This window comes from Diuraphis noxia, unplaced genomic scaffold (assembly GCF_037042655.1).
Source record: "Diuraphis noxia isolate RWA-SAM2 unplaced genomic scaffold, SU_Dnox_SAM2 contig0001, whole genome shotgun sequence".
Taxonomy (NCBI): domain Eukaryota; kingdom Metazoa; phylum Arthropoda; class Insecta; order Hemiptera; family Aphididae; genus Diuraphis; species Diuraphis noxia.
Window position 1 is genome coordinate 98,940,090 of NW_028301711.1, and position 23,558 is coordinate 98,963,647.

The 23,558-nt window shown below is 27.3% G+C and overlaps 2 protein-coding genes across 2 annotated transcripts; one reads left to right on the plus strand and one right to left on the minus strand.

Moving 5' to 3' along the window:
- The first annotated feature begins 807 nt into the window (after positions 1-807).
- On the plus strand, positions 808-2,893 carry LOC149062730 (uncharacterized). Its single transcript, XM_089215390.1, has 3 exons — positions 808-826; positions 1,172-1,853; positions 2,356-2,893. Exons 1-3 carry the CDS (start codon positions 808-810, stop codon positions 2,891-2,893), a joined length of 1,239 nt encoding a protein of 412 aa, XP_089071516.1.
- A 187-nt stretch (positions 2,894-3,080) lies between these two features.
- Positions 3,081-7,876, minus strand: LOC107172144 (zinc finger MYM-type protein 1-like). The gene is made up of 7 exons (XM_089215391.1): positions 7,864-7,876; positions 6,376-6,465; positions 6,188-6,265; positions 6,000-6,077; positions 5,812-5,889; positions 3,323-5,583; positions 3,081-3,245 (listed from the first exon to the last, which is right to left on the minus strand). The coding sequence occupies exons 1-7, from the start codon at positions 7,874-7,876 to the stop codon at positions 3,081-3,083; spliced, it is 2,763 nt and encodes a 920-aa protein (XP_089071517.1).
- Positions 7,877-23,558: the final 15,682 nt, after the last annotated feature.

The following is a 23,558-nucleotide window of genomic DNA, read 5'->3' on the forward strand; positions in this document are numbered from 1 at the left end:
TACAATATAAATAATAATAATAATAATAATGTTACAACAGTATTCAGTGGTTCTTAACACCCCTACCCTTAAATGGAACATTTAATAGTGCCCATTTTCCACCACATAATTTTTACTTAATTATTTTCTGAGAGCTCAGTTTCTGCAAGATCTGGCTTATACATTTTTATATTATTCTTTTTATATTTGAATACAATGAAAATATTTAAAATAATTATACAACTAATAAATACATATAATATTACTACTTGCACATTTATCATTATACAACTTGGAGGTTCTGAGGGTAGTTTTTCTAAAGTATTTAATTCTTGTAAGCTATGTGTAAATTCAGTTAGATCTTTTATGATCTGTACATTAACAATACTCTGGGGTATAAGTAAATTTAACAATTTTGTAAAGGAATGTTTGAAATTAAGTTTTGGATTTTCTGGAATTAAATCAGCATAAGTGTTTGCTCTTATGTGATTGGAGGGTAGCAATAATATTTTATCAGTATGAATGTTACATGCTGTGATAATAGTCAGTCGACCGACATACAGTGGGATATTGTCGTAAAAACCTGGCCAAAATTAGAAATTTCAAAATGCATCTAGAATGATAATTGTTGATAGTTTATCTAATAGAGATAATATTAAAGCAATTACGTAATATTTTACGTTGTTACCAGTATTAATTGTATTGCAATAATACCCCACAGTATGGCATTACAGATGCGACGCGTACGTCGGTATTATTCTGTACAAAAAGTTTTGTTAGAACATAGCTGATATTTTTTGTTGTATAGTTATTTTTACGAAAAAAAAAATGAACTCGTTACCTGGAGGTATGTATATAGTATTTAAGTTTAATAAAATATAAAATCAATTTATCTTTATATTTTTATATACAATTTTAATAAAAAATACAAGAATTAAAATAAAATATACAAACACAAAATTCATCATTAATTTTAGTAAATTTCCGAGATAGTCCGAGTCCATACAATCTTATCTTTTTTTATTGTATGTTATGCAGTTTCAAAAAAATTAAAAAACAATTGCGCATACTTGCGCTTTATTGTGTAAATTACTTTTGATTCACATACATGTGATTAAACGTATTAAAATTGTTTTTATTCAAACTACACTTGGTATTTTTATACTAATGTTATAATATTATAATATTTTAGGATCTGGTGATAATCATATGTCTTTAAGTCGGAGAACATTATTTCATATAATGCAAGAAATTAATACTAAACATTTTAATGCACGATTTGACCATTTAAAGAAACGTTTAGTTACATTAACAGAATGTCCAGAAAATTCCTTAAATAAATTATTATCATACTTCATTAGTGAGTTTAAATCTAAATGGCAATCATCACAGAGAAAAAAGAACATATTTCTATCAAAAAATAAAATCTGGTTAGACACTGAAATACATTTTCCTTCAAAGATTTCAACTCAGTCGGGCAAATCTAGAGGTCGGCCTTCCACATCATTTCATGATAGTAGTGATCGATCAAAAAGAAGAAAAACGGAACAATTACGTACCCAATATAGTCCAACTATGCTTTCATATGCTGCTCAAATGTCTCTAAGAAAATCTGGAAATGTAGATAGTGCTTACGTTATAAAAAATATTACATGTACAACACCTACAAGAGCTTCAAAGTACAAAAAATCTTATAAAGACAGTAAAAATAAAATTAAGGTTATTTCTAATGACGAAGCTCTTTCTTTGCTTATTGAGGCTCAGTTGACAAAGCATCAGTACAATTTAATTAGGACACAGGCAAAAAAACATGGTTGTAATATTTATCCTGCATATCATCTTTTAAGATACGCAAAAAATGAATGTTATCCTGATAAATCTTGGGTACTTGTTTGTTATCGCCCCGCCAGTACACCGTATAACATTTATCTCCCCGCCACTCTTGTTTGTTATCGCCCGGCCATAAATAAAATATATTATAATACAATACAAAAATGTAAAAAAATGTAAAAAAAATGTATTATTATTATAGATTTACAAAGGAGGCCATTTAAAATTAAAAAATGTATTACAATTATAAATTAAAAAAAAAAAATAATATAAATAACAATACTGAATACAGAACTCAGAAATAACTTTTTATTATTACATTTTATTAAGCCAGCAACGTACTAATATAATATTATTATTTATTTGATATTATATTAGTATGATATAAAATGTCTCGCAAAGTGTAGTTATTTCCTAAAATATTTCCCAAAATAGATCATCTATCATGAGCTAAACACGATAACTATATGCGGGCCGATAACAAATAAGAATGGCGGGGAGATAAATGTTATACGGTGTACTGGCGGGGCGATAACAAACAAGTACCAAATCTTGTTTGCAAATAACAGAAAGTTGTGCTGAAGTGAAATTACAAGCATTATTAGATATAACTACTCAAAGAATTTTAAAATCACAGGGTAGTATTATTGATTCAGTGAGTGATAAATATTTTGAAAAATTATATTTATTTTCCAAATGGGGTTGTGATGGTAGTTCTCAACAAAGTGAATACAAACAAGTTTTTAATAGTGAATGCGACTCGGACTCGAGTATATTTTTTACATCTGTTGTACCTTTGCAATTAGTTAGTGGAGATATAGATGGCCCCAATAAGATAATACTATGGCAAAATCCCCGTCCTTCATCACCCAGATATTGTCGACCAATTAAAATTCAATTTATACATGAGACCGTAGACATAACTTTACAAGAAAAGGTGTGTATAGAAAATCAAATAGAAAAACTTCAACCATCTATTGTTCATTTTAACGATACTGAAATCATGGTGAAACATATTTTGATGTCTGCAATGAAGTGTTATATATGTGGAAGCAGTGGCGTGCCGAGATATAAATTTTTTTGATGCCAAGTCAAATTTAATTTACCACCCACCCACCCACTCATCGATAGACCAAAAAGTACCAATAACATTCACATGCCATAAACATAGAATAAATATAAAACTCCAAAAAATAAAAAAAACGTATTGTATTAAAATTAGAAACGCCTTATGAAAAAAATTAACATAATTAATAAAATGTAATAATGTACTATTTAAAACATAATATATTTTTTAAGCGATCACTTGATGTAGCAAACTGATCAATAGCTTCATTGATATCAATATCAATATCCCTTTCACTACTAATTAACAGTAGACTTTCTAATCTGCATTGTTCCATTGTTGAACGTAAACGATTCTTGATTATTTTTACCTGAAATTAAATTAAAAATTAATTCTTTTAAAATAAATCACAATTTAACATTATAGCATACTGTATTTAAAATTTACTTTAGAAAATGACCGTTCTGCAGAAGAGGAAGAAGCTGGAATAGTTCCAAGTGCTTTGTAAGCTAGGTATAGATTTGGAAATGCAGTAACTAAATTATAGCTGGATAAAATATGCAAAATCATCTCAATAGTTATAACATTTTCCTTGCATTCTTCAAGATTTTCATCTTTTTCACTAACATAAGAGTCATCAGATTCGTCACAATAGTCCATGTTTTTATTGTGCAATGACGTATATGAGTTTAAAGGATTTAATCCAGAAAATAGTTCATTTACACTATGAGAAAAAGTTATATATTCCTGTTTAAGCTGAATTTTGTCAATACCTTTAATCCATTCTGCTATGAAGGAAAAACAATTATCAGGAAGCTCAGATAAGTTTGTATTTTTAATTTCTTTTAAACGATTTGGAGATAGAAGAGATAAATCTTGTAATATATTACGAGCATCACTGAAACGTGTTTCAATTGAGTTTATAATTTGATCTATTACTTTAAAATAAGTACTGATTTTGTAATGATAAGCAGCTGAATCTGATACTTCATCTGATGTATTTTCTCCTGAAAGTTTTTTCTTCTTTCTTATCCTTATTATTTTGAAATCCGTTTCTTTTAGTTTATGTTTTAAAGAAAATTCTTTAGCCTCTGTTATCAAATTTTCACATTCAGAGTCACTACGCATAGTAGAGAGTCGATTTTTTGCAACATCTACCAAGTGAATTGCTTCAATAAAATCAATTGTTTTACTTTGAAGATAATTTGATAAAGGTGTTGTTATATAAAAAATGCGTCTCAAAAGTATCATAGAAATAATAAATGCAAAATTAGTAATACTCGGTAAAATATTTGTAGCTGTTGATGCTGTAATACGGTCAGAACTTAGAGTTAATTTATTTAAAACTTCAACTAATGCATCAAATTTATTATATATTACATTAATAGCAGAACCATGCGAGGTCCATCTTGTACTTGAGAAACCTTTCATTCGATGTATGCGATCATTAGGGTACATTAGTTTTTGATAATCTAAAAAGAGTGCAGTCCTTTTCCTAGCTCTCATAAAAGCGACTAAGGCTTGAACATTACCAAAGAAGTTTTTTGTATCTGTGCAGCAATCACAAGTATCAACAATTACTAAATTTAGTAAATGTGCAAAGCACCAAACGTATATAGCCTTGGGATTTTCTTTTTGGATAAGTGTTCGTAGTCCTGTATATTCCCCTTGCATTGAAGCTGCTCCATCAAAAGACTGAGCACATAAATGTTCTTTCCAATTTATGTTATATTTGGCAGTAATTGAACAAAATGTTTGAAACATACCTTTACCAGTACCATCGGGTGCTGTTTCAAGAGCCACTAATCGTTCTTGAATAACACCTTTATTATCTACATATCTCAATAAAAATGTCAATTGTTCTGTATTTGATACATCTGTTGTAGTGTCAATAATGACAGAAAATATTTTAGCTGCTTTCACTTGTAATAAAATCTTTGAGCGTATGATTTCACATAAAATATTTAAAATTTTATTCTGACTCTTATTAGATAGAAATGTTGTTTGTGTTACATTTAAGTTATGTTGAATTTTATTCAAATGAATTTTCAATGTAGGATGATATTTACTAATAAGAGTTATCAATTCTAAGAAGTTACCTCTATTGAGCGACTGTAAAGTTTCATTGTGCCCTCTAATGGCTATGTTCTGCCGGGCAGCAAACAAAAGAACTTCAATTATAACACTTACAATGGCACGATTTTCTGCTACTTTTTGGTTTGCGCTATGTAACATTTTAGTGTCTATTCTAGTATTTTTATTGTATAAGCTTTGATTTATCTCTGCTTGTAGATGTTCTGGAAGGCTTTCGTGATGTGATATATTTCTGCTCAAATTAGTCCAATCATTAGAACCAATAGAGGCTAATTTTTGTTTTTTAGCTTTAGGTAATCCAAATAATTTACATGTCCCACAAAATATTCTGTCTTTAGATGGAGAATAACACAACCACAAACGTTTGACTGGAGTTTGATCATGTAACGTTTTACAAAAATAAAAGTTTTCATGAAATGATCTAAACTTTCCAGTAGAATCCTTGGATTTTGGAAATTCGTTATTTTTAAAACTGCTCATGGTAGGCTGACAAGGCCCGAGTTCCACAAAATGAGAGAGAAGGGTATGAGATACAGAATCAGGATATAATGCTGGATCATTTGGCCATAATATGTTAGCAGAGTCAATTTTTAAATCTTCATTGTCAAGTAAACCTGTAATAAATGCAAAATAAAATTACTTTATAATATCATCTGTATATTCAGATTTTGAATATTAATTTTGATGAAATTTGATACATCACAACTAAATTTTTCAATACAGTAGTTACCTATAAGAATACATTTATTTTATTAAAAATGATTGCAATTGTATAAATAATGTCTACTGTTAATTAATTGAAAACTTATTCTTTTAAAATATTAAACCAAATAATATTTTACCTTTTTCATCAATATCTAATTGTAGGTGCATGTTTGATTCACTTGAACTAGGATTTAATGTATCAACACTATTAATACCTATAAAAATATTTATTTTATTAAAAATGTTTGAAATTGTATAAATAATGTCTACTGTTAATTAATTGAAAACTTATTCTTTTAAAATATTAAACCAAATAATATTTTACCTTTTTCATCAATATCTAATTGTAGGTGCATGTTTGATTCACTTGAACTAGGATTTAATGTATCAACACTATTAATACCTATAAAAATATTTATTTTATTAAAAATGTTTGAAATTGTATAAATAATGTCTACTGTTAATTAATTGAAAACTTATTCTTTTAAAATATTAAACCAAATAATATTTTACCTTTTTCATCAATATCTAATTGTAGGTGCATGTTTGATTCACTTGAACTAGGATTTAATGTATCAACACTATTAATACCTATAAAAATATTTATTTTATTAAAAATGTTTGAAATTGTATAAATAATGTCTACTGTTAATTAATTGAAAACTTATTCTTTTAAAATATTAAACCAAATAATATTTTACCTTTTTCATCAATATCTAATTGTAGATGCATGTTTGATTCACTTGAACTAGGATTTAATGTATCACAACTATTTTCAACACTATTAATACCTATAAAAATATTTATTTTATTAAAAACGATGGAAATTTTATAAATAATGTCTATTATTAATTGACTTGGGGTAGATGGCTCTGAATTTCCCAACGGATATCAATTAGCATTGCAATTTTCACTATGTTTAGGTAGGCACATAACTTTTTATAATTTTGAAAATGATAATAGTAAGCAGTCGGATATTAAATAAAATATACAGAATACACTACCGATATATTTTATTCAATATGATTTAACCCTGGGTAATACAAAAATTTGAAAAATTTTCCATAACCAATTTAAAATAATACCTAATACAAGTAGGTTTACAATAGTATTTTTCATGAAAAAAAAATATATTTTATCCCTACAATGCATGGTGTTGCCCACTGGCAACAATCTGTTTGTATTGATTTAAAATAGTATAGATAAATAATAAATAGTTTAATATACTGTAGCGTCCCAGCATACAGGAGGACAAACGACTGGTGTTGAGGTAGATGGATTGGGTGTAATAAGTATAACAACTTAATTTGTGATTAATTTATTAGATATTTATTTGATTACTATGTAAATAAAACACTTTTACTGCACAAAATGATTTGGTTGTAAAATATTCTAAGTCCGAATAATTAAATTGGACTGGTGTCTGGCGTGAAGGTGCTTGTTCTGACTCTGGTGGCTCACGTCTGAATTGGGTCTAATCGGGGCTCTCCTATATAGTCCAGATAGTCCTACTCTCTGCATTTCCTCTCCTATCGATAAGATACGTATGTGTCCATGGCCGAGTCGTGCAAAAGCGTACGCGTGTATTATTTTAATATCGCAGCTTCCCACGCCCATGCGACCGGTCGGTCCACATCCTGGTTATTCGCGATACGTAATCTCCATAACCCGACGACATTAATCATATCTCTAGATACGCCTGCCAAGACTACGATTTCATATTTAATATTTCGTATATTTAATTCCAATTATGGTAATATTTTGGAAAGGCTAGAAGTTTGGCCTTCGATATAACTATTGAGGTCCTACACAATATAATTGGTTGGCGAAATCATACGCCCCAGGGTCACTTATACATATCTACGTGTATATGCGTGTTTAGATGTCTCAGCGGGACGTCAGTACATAGCAATACGGTTCAATATGTTTGATAAGTTGTAAACAATCAAACTAAAATGTAAGAAGAACAATTTATATAGATGCATGTCTTATTTTACGTATAAATGTTGATGTGCAAAACATATTTTGAAATCACATATTTTTTGATAAAACATATCACTTCCAACAATGAAATATCAAAGTCTATTATCCTAGTAACATTAAAAAAAATATTTTTATGTTGGCTACACTGTAATTGACTCGATGGTTTGGTTGTGGAACAGTTGTCAATTCGGATTATTGAAAAATACCTGTTTTTGACATTGTTGCCAGAGAGCAACACTATGCATTCAGGGCATCTTATCGTAATTCGTAATCACATAAATTGTTCTATCAATTTATTTCACATACGTTTTTTTTAAACGAACAACGAAATTAGAACACAGTGAACAAAAGAAGATAGTTCCTAGTTCCTTAGTAGTAAGTTGTATGTTGTAACTTGTAAGTTATTTAGTATTATAGGTAGTTCCTTATTATCCACCATGAACAAAAAAATAGTTGATGAAGAAATTATTCATTTACTTGATATACCTTCCGGCTCAGAAGATGGGTTTGAGATTGAGAGTGACGTTGAAAATGATAAGGTTGATTTATGGAATGAGTATGCAAATTTATTAGATGAACCAAATATTGAGGAATTTGAAAAACTTTTATCCGAACAATTTAGTACTGAGACAATTCTTGATGATAAAGTTGAACTTCCAATTTTCGAGCCTCAAACTTCAGCTATTGAAACTAATACCACTGATTTATTGTTGCCCACTACATCTTATGTTCAACAAATAACGTGTACATTACAACGTTCCAAAAAAAAATGTCATCGATCTAAACGTAATAATCCTGTACCACCTATTATTCAAAATCATATTTCGATTGAAATAAAAGATATAACATGGTCAAAAGATAATTTTCCACCTGTAGATACTAATTTTTTCGGAAACTCAACTTTAGCAGAAGATATTATGGAATTAGAGACACCTTTTCAAATTTTTAAATATCTTTTTACTGTAGACTTGATGCAACATATTTGTGATGAAACTTATAAATATGGTCTACAAAACAGTTTTTCTAATCCGTTAAAATTGTCTATAGATGATTTACAAAAATATATTGGGGTACTTGTTCTAATGAGTATAGTAAATATTTCAAACGTTAGAAAATATTGGGCACCATACTTGGGCAATCAAGTTATCAAAGACACAATGAGCCTAAATATTTTTGAAAAAATTAGAAGTAATTTACATTTTAATGATAATACACTTGAGACCCGTGGACCAAATCGTGATAAAACTCACAAAATAAGACCTATTATAGAAACTTTAAAAAACAGTTTTAGTCGTGTTCCGTTAGAAGAACATTTAGCTGTTGACGAGCAAATGTGTAGCACCAAAGCTAGAAGCTCGGTCAAAGTTTATATGCCTAACAAGCCACATAAGTGGGGCTATAAATTGTTCGTTCTTAGTGGTGCTTCCGGTTTCGCTTATAATTTTGAACTTTTTACCGGCCAAGAAAACAATTCAGAGTTACGAAATATAAATGAACCAGATTTAGGTTCCAGCGCTAATGTTGTAGTTCGTCTAGCAAGAATTATACCTAAACGTCAAAATTATAAATTGTTTTTTGATAACTATTACACAACCTTACCGCTATTAGTTTATTTGAAAAAAGAAAATATACTCTCCCTCGGTACTGTACGAAGAAATAGACTCAAGAATGTAATGTTGCCCGATGATTCAATTATGCTGAAAAAACCCAGAGGAACATATGATCATTGTGTCACTAATATTAGAAGTACAGATATAGTCGCGATTACATGGAAAGACACGAAAAATGTAAATTTATTGTCAACTTTTGCTGCTATTGAGCCTGTTACGAAAGTTAGTAGATACGATAGAAAATTGAATAAAAAAGTAGAAGTGGACTGTCCTTATATTATAAAAGTATACAATACTCACATGGGAGGTGTCGACTTACTGGATGGTTTACTAGGAAGGCACAAAATTCAAATGCGAAGTCGCAAGTGGTATATGCGATTATTTCATCACTTACTAGACGTCACCATCGTAAATTCTTGGCTATTACACAAACGAATCCAAAAACAAAAATCAGAGAACGATAATATTTTGCCACTATTAGAATTTAGAGAACAACTTGCCTTAAGTTTGTGCAAACTTGGTGAAAATAATACGCCAAAACGAGGACGCCCATCGAATGATATCGAAACAGGTATTTATTTTTGTGAATAAGTAAATATAATATATGTTTTATTATGACCTCATAAATAACGATCGTATTCTTATAGGTAAAATAAAAAAAGGAAAATTAGGTACAAAACAAAAAGAAATGGCACCACCAAAAGAAATTAGGACGGATAGATATGACCATTGGCCAACGACCAATCAGAAAAAAACTAGATGTAAGAAACCTGGTTGCAAAGGGTTTACATTTTCAAAATGTGGAAAGTGTAATGTTAGTTTGTGTTGTGGAAAAGGGTTAGAGTGCTTTACACAGTGGCATACGACATAGTTTGTGCTCATTATTATATATATATATGGTTTTAAATTTTTAAATTCTGTTTATTTACAAGATGTAATTTTGAATTTTATTTTATTAATAGTTTATACCAAGGCAGGTTTATTGTTATTTATTTTTTGTTTTACCTAGGATTTGTTATTTGAGTTCAAATTTTTAATTTTACTTTTTTTATAATTATATATATATATATATATATATATATATAGTTTAGCTATAAATTATATGTATACCTGTATTATAGGTACCAACCTACTGTGTTGACTATAAATATATAAGGCATCTATACTGTTTATTGTTATACTTATTTTACAAAGAATAAAATTAAAAAATGATATTTTAAGTAAATGCGTACCTTAAATTGCCACATGGCAACAAACTATAATCTCTTCTATTTCTAAGTAAAAAAATGATTTATATTTTTTTAAACATTTTTCCCTTCATTTGTAGGTATTATTGATGATAAAAAAATTTATTAAAAAAAAATCATGCATTGTAGGGTTAAGGTTTTTCATCTGTTTATCATTTTTTTTAAGTTGTACTGAAGGTCTACTAACATTAAACATAGTTAATACCTTATTACACCTTATTATATACCTGATTGGAAATTTTGATATTGCAATTTTTATTATTGAACCAATAGTTCAAATAATTATTGTAAAAACTTTTAAAGATAAAAACCTAGGAAACATATTATGAAGGAATAGGACTTACTAGTATTTTCAAAACTTATTTTTTTCGAAAAAAAATTATGAATTGACATATTTATGACTGGCTTTTTTTGTTTGCAGCTATTGATATGTCTCTGCCAATTTGTAAAATTCATATTTCCTTTTTCGCGTCCACAGCACTTACAATTAACCATTTTAAACTGTAACAATTGAACTGCATTTATACTGATTTAAGTTTAAGTACAGAAAAAAAATTGAAATTTAAACATTAAATATTTACTTTTTTTAAACAGGTACCGACTACCTAAACCAAAACACATAGATAGATAATCAGTACTTTTATTTTATTTTTGGTAAACCAAAGAAGGTGTTTTTTATAATAAATACAAATTTATGACCTGCACTCCCCAAAATAATGCTTCTTCATTTTAGGAGCACCGAGTGCGGTTGCTTCGTAATTAATTTCATTTTTCAAAACACTTCAAATAGGCACATAGGTACTCGATAACCTCTATCTATGATTGAAAAGTTATGTGGATTGTGGGAACCGTTTTATGATACAAATATTAATTAATTAATAAATTAAAATTAAAATTATATGCATATTTTAAACTAATTACTTTTTAATAACTTAATCATTAAAATATAAATATATTAGGTATTATAATAATTAAATAGTATAATTTTACTTACCAGTTACCGTTGATGAAAACAAGGAGTTGTTTAAATAAACCGATAAATGTTTGCTCGATGACCGTATACTGTATAGTGATTAGTGAGGGACTGGAATGAAATGAATTTGTAAACAATTTTCGTAAAAAGATACACGCACACACACACACATAATATATTACATAATATTATGAACACAAAGCAATGGGTATAATTTTGACTTTTGTGCTATTTTTATACTTGTAATATAAATAATGCGATAGTGAGCCATCCCGGCTAGTGATAACTATTTGCTTGGTAGTTGGTACCTACTTAGATTGACGATCGATAGAATACTAGGTATAAACATAGGAAATTCCATACATTTATATTTTTGTAGGTTGTGTTTTGTGTATGTTTATGCAGTTCGAATCAATGTATATTGTATTAACTTTTTATTAATAGCCTAATATGTGAATATGGCCATGCGTACCTTCTTGTTGTAATAATAATATAATATTAAATAACATATTAAAATTAATCTCATTCAGAACTCATAATATTTCACCACTTAAATATATTCGACATATTATGTGATTTACATATTATCCAACAACCACCCACCCCTTTTTAACTTGATGCCTAGGCTTCATTTAGACCTATATTCGGCACGCCACTGTGTGGAAGTACATCTAAAGATTTTAATAAAATTGAAAAAATGATAGATATAAAAACAAATGATTTAAATTTAAAGTTTGGGCTTTCAATTTTGCATGCGTGGATACGATTTTTTGAGTGTTTGTTACATTTGTCATACAAAATTGGTATCAAAAAGTGGCAAGCGCGTGGAGATGAAGAGAAAATAAAAGTTTTGGAAAATAAGAAAAGGATTCAAGAAGATTTTAAATCTAAATTAGGACTACTGGTTGATATTCCTAAATATGGTTATGGAACTTCAAATGACGGAAACACAGCGAGGCGATTTTTCGAAAATACAGAAATGTCGTCATCTATTACTGGAGTAGATATTGAAATAATTAATCGTTTTAAAATAGTACTACTAACAATATCTAGTGGATACAAAATAGATTTGAAAAAGTTTAATAATTACTGTATATTAACTGCACAAAAATTTGTCGACAAGTATCCATGGTATAACATGCCAACATCTGTTCACAAAATATTAATTCATGGAACTCAAATAATTGAGGCACTGTCAATATTACCGATTGGTCAATTTTCGGAAGAGTCACAAGAAGCTAGAAATAAGGATATAAAAAAATATAGAGAAGGATTTTCAAGAAAATGTTCTAGAATTAAAAATTTAGAGGATGTTTTTAATAGACTTTTAGTAAGTTCTGATCCATTAATTTCCAGTCTAAGGCAACTACCTCAAAAAAAAATTAAACATATTCACCCAGAAGTATTGGAAATGATTTTGCCTCCAGACATCAACATAAAAACCATAAAAACAAAAGGAACAGAGTCAGATATTAGTAGTGAAAATGAAGTTTCCACGTCGTCGTCGAGTGAATAAATTCAACAGAAACGTGACTTAAAATTTAATTTTTATGATATCTGTAAAATAATATTATTCTATTAAAATAACATGATATAAATAATTAAATAAAGTTAAGAAAATTGATTTTTAATTAGTATTTATATTTTGGCCAGGTTTTTATGAAAATATCCCACTGTGCGACGTTGCGATCGCTGCTGCTGCTTGCGTAATTTTAAGTTTAAAATCTAAAAAACTAAAAAAAAGATTTTGGGTTCGTCCAAGTATTTTAACAAGGAAACAATATAGTGGTAGTGATTTAATGATTGACCTTCAACGTGATGACATTAATCTATCTGGAGAGTTGAGGTATGCTAATGCTATAGTACCATTTTATATTTCTAGCTTAAACTATGTACATAGGTATAATCTATTTTACTAAGTTATTTACTTTTTTAAATAGGTGTAATGGTAGTTTCAAAAATTTCCTACGTGTGTCAAGTGCAGATTTTGAGTTGTTGATTAATCTTGTCGGTCACCGAATCGGTAAAAAAGATACAAAAAATTATAGGGATGCTATACCAGTGAATGAAAGATTAGCAGTAGCACTGAGATTCTTAGCCACCGGTGATTCCTATCATAGTTTGATGTATACTTTTAAAATTTCTAAACAAAGCATCTCTCTTATTGTTCCCGAAGTTTGTGCAGCATTGATTGACGTTTTAAAGGATTATTTAAAGGTAAAACCATAAATATATTACTAATAGTTATTTAAATAATAATAACTATGTAGGAAAACAATGTTAATTTTATTATAGATCAATTTCATATACTTTTGTGATAAAGAAAAAAAACAATATCAAAAACCTCTTTTGTGTTGAAAAGTAATAAAAACATATATACAGAATATAATAACTTTTTTTAAATAGAATGTAATACTTCATCGAAACTATCTTCGTCAATGAATGACGTTGCAGGTGTTGTAGGTGTTGATGAAGCAAGGCTTGTTACAGCTGAACTTGCTGATGAAGAAGGAATATTACAGCTTTGATATGGCACATTTACATACTGACTTTGGTTGTACGGTTGTTGAAGATATTGGTACTGCTGCTGAGGGGGGAAATCATACTTCCCATTTTCTGCTTCATACAATATGTTGTTAATTAAAATATATTCTACTGTACTTTTAGCATAGTTTGTACGTAATTTTCTAATTTTATAACCAACGTGTTCTCCAAATACATGATACTCATCTCTTTGTCCTTGCTTGCTTACTAAAGATTTCATCACTTCATACGCTTCATCGGCCATTGAATTTTTTTTTCTTTTTTGATTATTTTTTTGCACTGGTAATTTTGGTGTAATGAACAATTCACCCGAAGTATTTGCTGTATTTCCAGGATTTGTGTGGCATTCATATTGGTTTTTTACGTTATTTTCCTCATTGTTAATTGCCTGCAAAGGTTCATTTTCTTCTGCAGTACACAGTTCATTATTCACTACCTGAAACAATTCGAATAAGTTAATTTTATCTGTAGTGTATGAATATATACTAGTTGATAATAATTATTTGCATGTTATTAAATTTTTGTTTTTTTTCTACGTTTTTGAATGACAAAAAAATAAAAAAAGTAGTTTCTATTCACGTTCTTGAATTAATTTAAATAAAGTATAATAATTAAATATTATGCTAGATTTGTAAATGCATATACAATAGTCAATAAAAACAAAAGCTGGTAAGTAAGTGGATGTCGTTTTGCTGTAGGTACAGTAGGTTACAAGTGGGTTACTCTAATGGATGGTAGGTATTAAATTTGAATTCAATGATATAATATCATTGTATTATACGATTCTGAGTGGAGACGGTTTGTCAGTCTAGGATATATTATACTATATTCATTATCTTGTTATTATTAAAAAAAAATATATAGACCTACCTATAAAATAAATTCCAAATAATTCAAATCAGATTCACTATGTAGTATGTACTCAATAACCCAACTCACTCAATCATTCATATTAGTTATATACAATTTAAAGTAGGTACCCACAAATAACATCGTTAAATTACAATAATATATAGCTAAAATTGTTATTTTCGGTTATTTAATTGATGACTTCATTCAAATTTAAACTTAAAAAACTATTTAAAAAAAACTGTGTTTGAATTGTATTTAGATCATTTTTTATGAAGAATTAAATAATTACGAGGAACTTTGTTTTTTTAAATTTTCTATCGTTAGCTATAAAATTTAAGCGTTTTATAAATTTTTAACAACTGAAGAATTTGTAAATTTTCAATTATTTAGGTTATTTAAATTTTGTCAAAATTTGAACTTAAAATGCTTATAAAAAAAAAACGTGCATATGTATTTTTAATATTTTCAGACTACTATTATATAAACTTATGGGGAACCTTGTATTAAATTTTCAAGTTTTTTACCCAACGAAAAAAATTTTACTGACATTTATAGAATAAAAAACGGAAAATTTAAAATGACTATAAATAACTTAAAAATTATTGAAATATTTTGTAAATTTTATTAAGTATAGATATTAATTAAATAAATATATGGTGTAAATTTCTGGTTTCTACAGTTATTCCTTTTTGAATAACATTAAAATAAGAATATTGGTACACGAGTAATTGAGTGAATATTCAATGTTGTAATTCAAATGCTTTAAAAAGAAAAATTTTTATGAATTTATAATTTGCACATTTTCGTGATTTTATCAAAATTCCAACTTGAAACGCCTAAAAAAATATTGCGACCATATTGTATTTTGAATTTTTTATATTTTTAATCGGTAGATATGAACAAGTTTTTTATGAAAAACTGAAAGAAAAAATAAATATCTTCATAATTAACCAGGATCATAAAATATACTTCATTTATTTGCACAGTTGTATTAAATGACTAATTGTTTACAATATTAAATTTTAATAAGGTGAATATAATTAATATTTATTTTTTAACAAGCCATTAACAATTTTTAACATTTTATCAGTTTTGCAACGGTATATAGTTTAAAATCTTTAAAAATTGTTTGTTAAATTACATTTTTTATTTACTACTGATACCTACAATCTACTTAAACTTAATACCTAATACATTTTCCAATAAGCAATATTGTATTTATAAAAGTAATGATTTCAAATCAATTAAATACCAATTAAATAGTAAAATACCTAATTGATCTATTAGATGATAATATAAATATACAATGCAGCAAAAACAAAATATTTTTTTTTTTAAGCATTTCTCATACGAATAATAATATTTAGTTTTGTATAATCCAATGACTTAGAAGGCACTATAGATAGTATTAGATATACATTAAAAACCTACTTACTAAGATTCAAGGTTACTATTAGGTATTATAAAAAATTCAATCCATTTAAATGTGAATATAAACATAAAATTTATTAAATTATTTTTATTTTTATATAAGCTAAAAGCATATGAAACTTGTGAAGATCATATTTTATAAGTTATACTTAATATACTATTCAGGGTGTACCAACTAGTGTACATAAATATTTATACAAGTAATATTAATAATATTGCTTTTTGAAGCTGTGTAAATTAATTTTCATTTAAAATTGGGTAATTAATTGTTTTTATTTAAGTAATAATTGCTTTTTTTAGTGGCAAGATCACATAAATGTATTAATTTTTCTTCACTCTCCTGACAAAATAATATAATGTAGTTTATGGTACTTTATATTCCTCAACAGCTCTAGATTAATTTAAATTATTGTTAAATAACATCTTTAATTACTCATATTATTATTAAGAGTATTACCTTGAGTAGGTACCTGCAAGATGCCTAAAATATACAGGTAATATTTAAAAGTTGTAATTGTATAATTATTTATTAGATAGGTGTACACCTAATTTTAACCTACAATAAATTGATACTTATCAATGCTTAGGCATTATAAAAAAATAATAAACAATCGCTTTGCCCCAAATCATAATATATTAATTATTATGAAATTATAGATTACTTACACTTCATAATACTAAATAAAAATAGTTTACCTAGTAGATAGTAGGTACAACAGAATCTTTATAAGCTGTAAATTTATACTAGACGTATATCATATTATCATGATAATTATTATAGTATAGGTAGTTCTCCCATTTTTAAACATTACATTCAAAATATGTAAATAATATAATAATAATTAAAATAAACATTTTTGTCGTCAAATAAAAATTTAAACCAAAACGCTGCAGATTCTTATTTAACTTATTTCATGAATCATGATAAGGAATGAAATAAATCTAAAACCGATAATTTTCATTCACAAAACAATATTGAACATCGGTTTTACCCAGTATTCCTCTATACAGCCTCCTTCCTTCAAAATGAGCTTCATGTGTAGAACCTTCTCCTAAATTATAGGGTCTTCCACAGTTACATCTTACTATCTAGTTACTATTGAGAGCATTTCCAATACAAAAAAATATACCTATTTTGTTAAAATATATATTCAGTGGCGTAGTTACGGGGGGGGGGGGGGGGTGTAAGGGGTTTCCACCCCCCCCCCCCCCCCCCCCCCCCAACCACCAAAAACGAAAGTATTTTTATATTGGCATTTTATCATTTGTGATAGGTACTGATTATTTTAAAGCAATATTTTTTTTTTGCATTTTTCGACGATTTTAGTGCATTTTCTTAGTTTTTAGAGCATTTTTCATTATTTATTTGTTCATACAATGAACGAAAATTGTTGCGTTAAGAGACTTTGGCAATTTGCCGACGGTACGAATAATAAATTATATAGCCCTACAAATAATTATCGTCGATAACAATTTTATCATAGCGATGCCTCGATAAGTATTACTGAATTAGTAACCAATTATAAAATTGACAAAAACAGCGATAACGGTTAGTATCCAAATATTCATAAATTACTACAGATTTTAGCAACTCTCCCTGTTTCAACAGCTTCATCCGAAAGATCTTTTTCATCATTGAAGAGAATTAAAACGTACCTAAGGAATACAATGTCAGAGGTATTTATATAATATAATATATATATATAGGAACTGTATATTTAATTAAATAAAAATATGAATGATATTTTAAATTTTTAGAAAAGATTAAATGGATTGGCAATGTTGTCCATTCATCGTTCAATATCAGTGGATGCAAAGGAAGTGTTGGACGAATTATCTAAAAACAAACGTCGAGTGGATTTTATTTTATAAATTATTATAACAAACTATATTAATATAAAACTATAAAAACTATTTATAAAATTATAACTAATATCAATTCGAAACAAAATAAAAATGACTTTTAGTTTAACTAATAACTTGTAATTTTGTATCATTAATATAATATTTAAAAACCCCCCCCAGAAAAAAATCGTATCTACGCCACTGTATATATTATAATAGGTATATAAGGTTTATATTTGTCTCCCCCTAATCTTGCCAAACGCAGTGTGCATCGAATACATATTCTTCAGATAAATTTATAGTGTAGATACTACAATCAAACACTTGAAAATAATAGTTAGTAGTATTTTATTGTATATAAATATAATATAGTGAATTGATATAAAATATTCAAAATTAATCAAGCCCTTTTTATTGTCCTATAGGTACTTAGGGTATAGTACCTACCTAATATAGTTCAAACTTTATATTTATCAATAGTATACTATATAAACCAATTGAGCGTGCCTAACCAGAAATATATTTTGAATATAAAGAAACCAAAATAATAATAAAAAAGCGAGTAAGTGGATGTTGCTCTGTTGTACATTAGGCGGTGGGGTGGATCTCTGACTAGGGTAGGTTAGATTTGAATGCAATGATAGGTATCATTGTATACGAAAAACGATTCTGAACGGAGATGATTTGTCAGTCTAGGATATAATATTATAGTTAAGTATTGTCATATATTCTATTTTGAAACAAATATTTTCTTATATATAAGGCATAGTTAATCAAGTTAATCCAGAAACATTGCATGTAGTTATCATAATTCATAATATCTTATATTATCATAGATATACATATACCTGGTTTGAGGATAAATTGTTATCGTTACACGATTTCATAAAAATTTAAAACTCAAACTTTCAAAACATTTTTCCTATAATGATGCTTCAAATTTTCTCTATAGTTATTTGAAGCAAGAGTTATGGAAAACTTAGTGTTGCATTTAACCTTAGATATAAACACAAAAATTTCATGATTTTTCAACTTCAAAGTTACTCGCAAATATTCATGGTTTTGATGAATTTTTGTCAATATTTGAACTTCAAATGCTAATAAAAAAAAATTGTACTTATGTATTCTTATAATTTTTTAATCACTATAAGAATAACTTATGAGCAACTTTGTATTAAATTTTCAAGTATTTTGATTGGGCCAATAAAATTTTATCGACACTTCAAAAAAAAATTTTCAGAAAAATTAAAAATTTCAGTTGTCTATAAATAACTCAAAAAAAGTCAAAATTTTTTGAAAATTAACTGTATATAGATAACGCTAACATAAATATTTGGGGAAAATATTAAGTATTTACAGTGATTAATTTTTGAATCAGGTACAACCATATAAATAAATCGATTTGGTCGAAAACTGGTTTTGCGTAAAAATTCCCGTTTTTCTGTCATTTTGTCTTTGCTTTTCTCGATTTTTTTGTAAACTGTTTACTTTTGACCTCTATAATGCACCAAGGATATTCACTTTTACACCAGAAACCATCCCAAAGTTTGAAATTGAAGCATTATTTCGACTAGTTATGCTGTACACAGACACAAAAAAAAAAAAAAAAAACAACACATAATTGTAAAATCAATACATTCATCACTTCGTTCAGAATCTAAAACACATGTCATTGTAAATTATCAATAAAACTATAATAATACATTCTACACTCAGAATCTATATGAGAAATAAATTTTTTTGCTATACCCATATAGGTGTATTTAGGGAAGAACTTGTGGGGTAGTTAAGCTCCCAAGTTTTAATTTTAGCTCTCCCCCAGTTTTTTAATCATAATTTTGTTTAGAATATTTATTATTAGGTTTTGCACTGCTGATACAATTTCAATTCCAAAAATTTTCCCTAGTTAAATTTGTGTTTGTGCCCATATTATATTCATACCGATACCACTATACCAGTATTAGGTAATGTTGGTCTTGGTATGATTTATAATAACATTACACTGAACACTATACATGGAAGGCGCATTGCATATGATTCGTGTATTAAGAAGTGTCTCCATTTAGAAGGCAGCCATTTTGATTCCGTTAGTGTTTTACTCCATGAAAAGCATGGAGAATAAATCAAATTATTTATGATAATAATAATGATATTGACATGATAAAAATTAAAAACCACGATATAGAATATTATATAATTCACTATATCAATTAATTATTTTATTATCATTGTAGCAAAAGAAAGGTAATGTGTTTAGTGCTGTATATTAAGTATGTTTTCTAGCAAACAGTATAATATAATTAATAAATAAATATATTTATTGTAGAAACAGTAAAAAATATAAAGGAGAGAAAACATTTGATATTTCCAATTTGTTCAGCACTCTATATTTTTCAGATATTAAATCCCTTAAAGTACCATCTGCTAAAGAAAGTGATGTAGCATGTCGACGGTGTTTTGTAGAAAGGGCGTAACCCTCGTAATTGAAATTGTTGAAGAGGAACATAAAACTGCATGAAAAATACAATTTTTAACATACAGTTAGCGAAATAAAATTTTAGAAAATTGAAAGAATATCGATTTCATAGATCATTATTAATTTGCAATACTTACCTGAAATAAATATGTAATTAGTATTTAAAACACATGATTCGAGGGTTAAGCCCATATTGCATTATGTATTATACAGAAGCCCTTTTAATTAAAATAATTTTTAGTGGTAAAAGCCCTTTATGTATTTTTTTTTTCACAAGCCCTTTTTAATTTATCATAAAATATTATTATTTAAGTGGTAGGTGCCCTTCTTACATAATATTATTTTTCAATAGTCTTTTATTTATTCAAATCATCACATGTCATATTATTAAAAAATTATAAAATTGAACAAAATAAAAATAATATACAAATTTTATCAACATTTTTATAAATACAATAAAATTATAATATAATAGCCAGGTATCTACCTATATATTATAAAATTTAATTTATATTATTACAACTTGATAAACAAAAAATAATACATTTTAAACAAAATAAATTTAAGAGGAACTAAATCAGACTTTGATAAAAAGTTAAAACAAACAATTGATTTTTCATTCAATTAATAATCACATTTTAAAATTTAAACTTGAACAAAATAGTTAATAAAAATAATTATAATACAATGAAATAATGATAATAATAACATAATAGCCAGGTATCTACTTATATTATGTTAAAAAATTAAATTAAAATTATAACTTGATTAACAAAAAAAATAATACATTTTAAACAAAATAAATTTAAGAGGAACTTAATCAGACTTTGATAAAAAGTTAAAACAAATAATTGATTTTCATTCAATTAATTATCATTTTAAAATATAAACTTGAATAAAATAGTTTTTATTAATAATAATAGTAATTATAAAAATTAACATGAATAAAATAGTTTATAATATAACAACAAACTTAATTATCAACATTTTATAATAAAAAATTAAGTAATAACTTGGTTTATAATAATATTAAAGGTATTAGGTAGGTATAGTAATAATAGAGATCTGAAAAATAGTTTTTGGTTTCAGTCTTCTTCGTCAGTTTCAGCTAGCTCATCTCTAATTGTTGCTTTAAATGGGATTTCCAAGTATTCACTATGAAATTTATCAGGGATTGTTTTTTTGGTACATAACTGTTTAAGGTCATTGTATTTGATTTCAGTTATTGGAAGTTTGGAGAAATATAACTGTTTTGGTTCAACATTTTTTAGTTTGGATCTTAATCTATTCTCAGTAATACTTACATTTTTGTAGTCTAAAATAATATTATTGTCATCATTGTGTTTAAAAGAGTAAGCTATCTTAAAATTATTCAGATACTCTTTATTAAAATATACTGTTCTAATCTTTTTAAATTTAACATCAAAGCCATCTGCATCTTTTAATTTTGGTCGATTAAACATTGTTTTACATACTTCGGACCAATCTAAAAAGTCTGAATGATTTAATTCAACAGTATTATATGGACCAAATTTAGTTCTTGAATTTCTGATTATGGTAGGCCATTCAGAAGGAGCCCATATAGTTTTTCTTTTTAAATGTTTCTCAATACATGCATGCACAGAGTCAACTGGCATGTATGTATGTCCTGGCAATAAATAATTAATCGTTAAACTGATAATATTTTTTGAAATTAATAGGAAATATCGCAACATAGACAAAACAACATGATTTTTGTTTTGTCCAGGACAGCTATCACAATAAAGTGCTATTTCTTGAAAAGTACCTGTTTCATCAATAGTTATTAAATATTTAAATATAATGGAAGCAATTTCATTTGAGCCCCTTTTGCCATCAGGCTCAGACCACAGATAACAATGTCCATTTTTTGTATTACTTTCATAAATACTTAAGTTATAATACGCTAGTTTTCTTGAATAAAATAATAACATACTGTTGCCACAAGGAGTGTTCAACACTTTTTGCAGATCAAAGCTGCAGCACAAAAATCCATTTTTTCCACTTCTCAGTTGGTCTTGCTTAAATACTTCATGTGTGAATTTTTTTTCTGCCATGTGATGTTCATAATTAAGTATATCTTCAGTTGTTTTAGTTTCATTATTTGTAAATCCTTCACAAAAAGTGCATTTATCTTTTTTTGGTACATGAATACCTATGTTATATTCAGTATTCCATCTTTTTTTAAATACACCACAGGATACTGATGGTTTGTTATTCAACTTACAGTCTTCAATATAAACTCTGTACACATGTTCCAAGCTATTAAAATCATTTGTAATATATTTTTTACTAGAGGAGCCTCTACAATAGTGGGATGGGACAGCTGGCAACATTTGTATAAATCTGTCAACATTCCCAATTATGACATTAGCAGTTTTATTTTTTGATGGTTGCTTACCTCTATTGTCATGTTTAGAAACATAGAGATCAATCTTGTTATCACGAGTATATCTTAGTAATTTTTCTGAAATGTCCAATGTACTAAGAATAAATTTCCTACATACTTCTTTTTCAACATTATCAACAGAGACAAAATAACGATAAGTACTAGAACGATTAGATGTATGTAAAACATAAGTCCTTTTAATGGGGGCTTTTTCCATACAACTTAATAAATAGTCTCTTTTTCTATTATAATCATGAAGTTCATACCAATATTTATTAAATATAGCCAATCTTTCAGTTTCACTGATGGTCGCACACTCATTTTTACATTTTTTTTTAACCAAACAATCATTTTCTTTCATTTTTTTCTTTCTTACAATTTCAAAACTATTATCTTTCTTAATTTTTTTATAGCTTTCACCTATGGCACGGTTTTGTTTTTTATTTAAACGAACATCAATCTTTCTTTTTTTTTTACCAGACATTCCAACAATCAGATCTTCATCAGCTTCAGAAG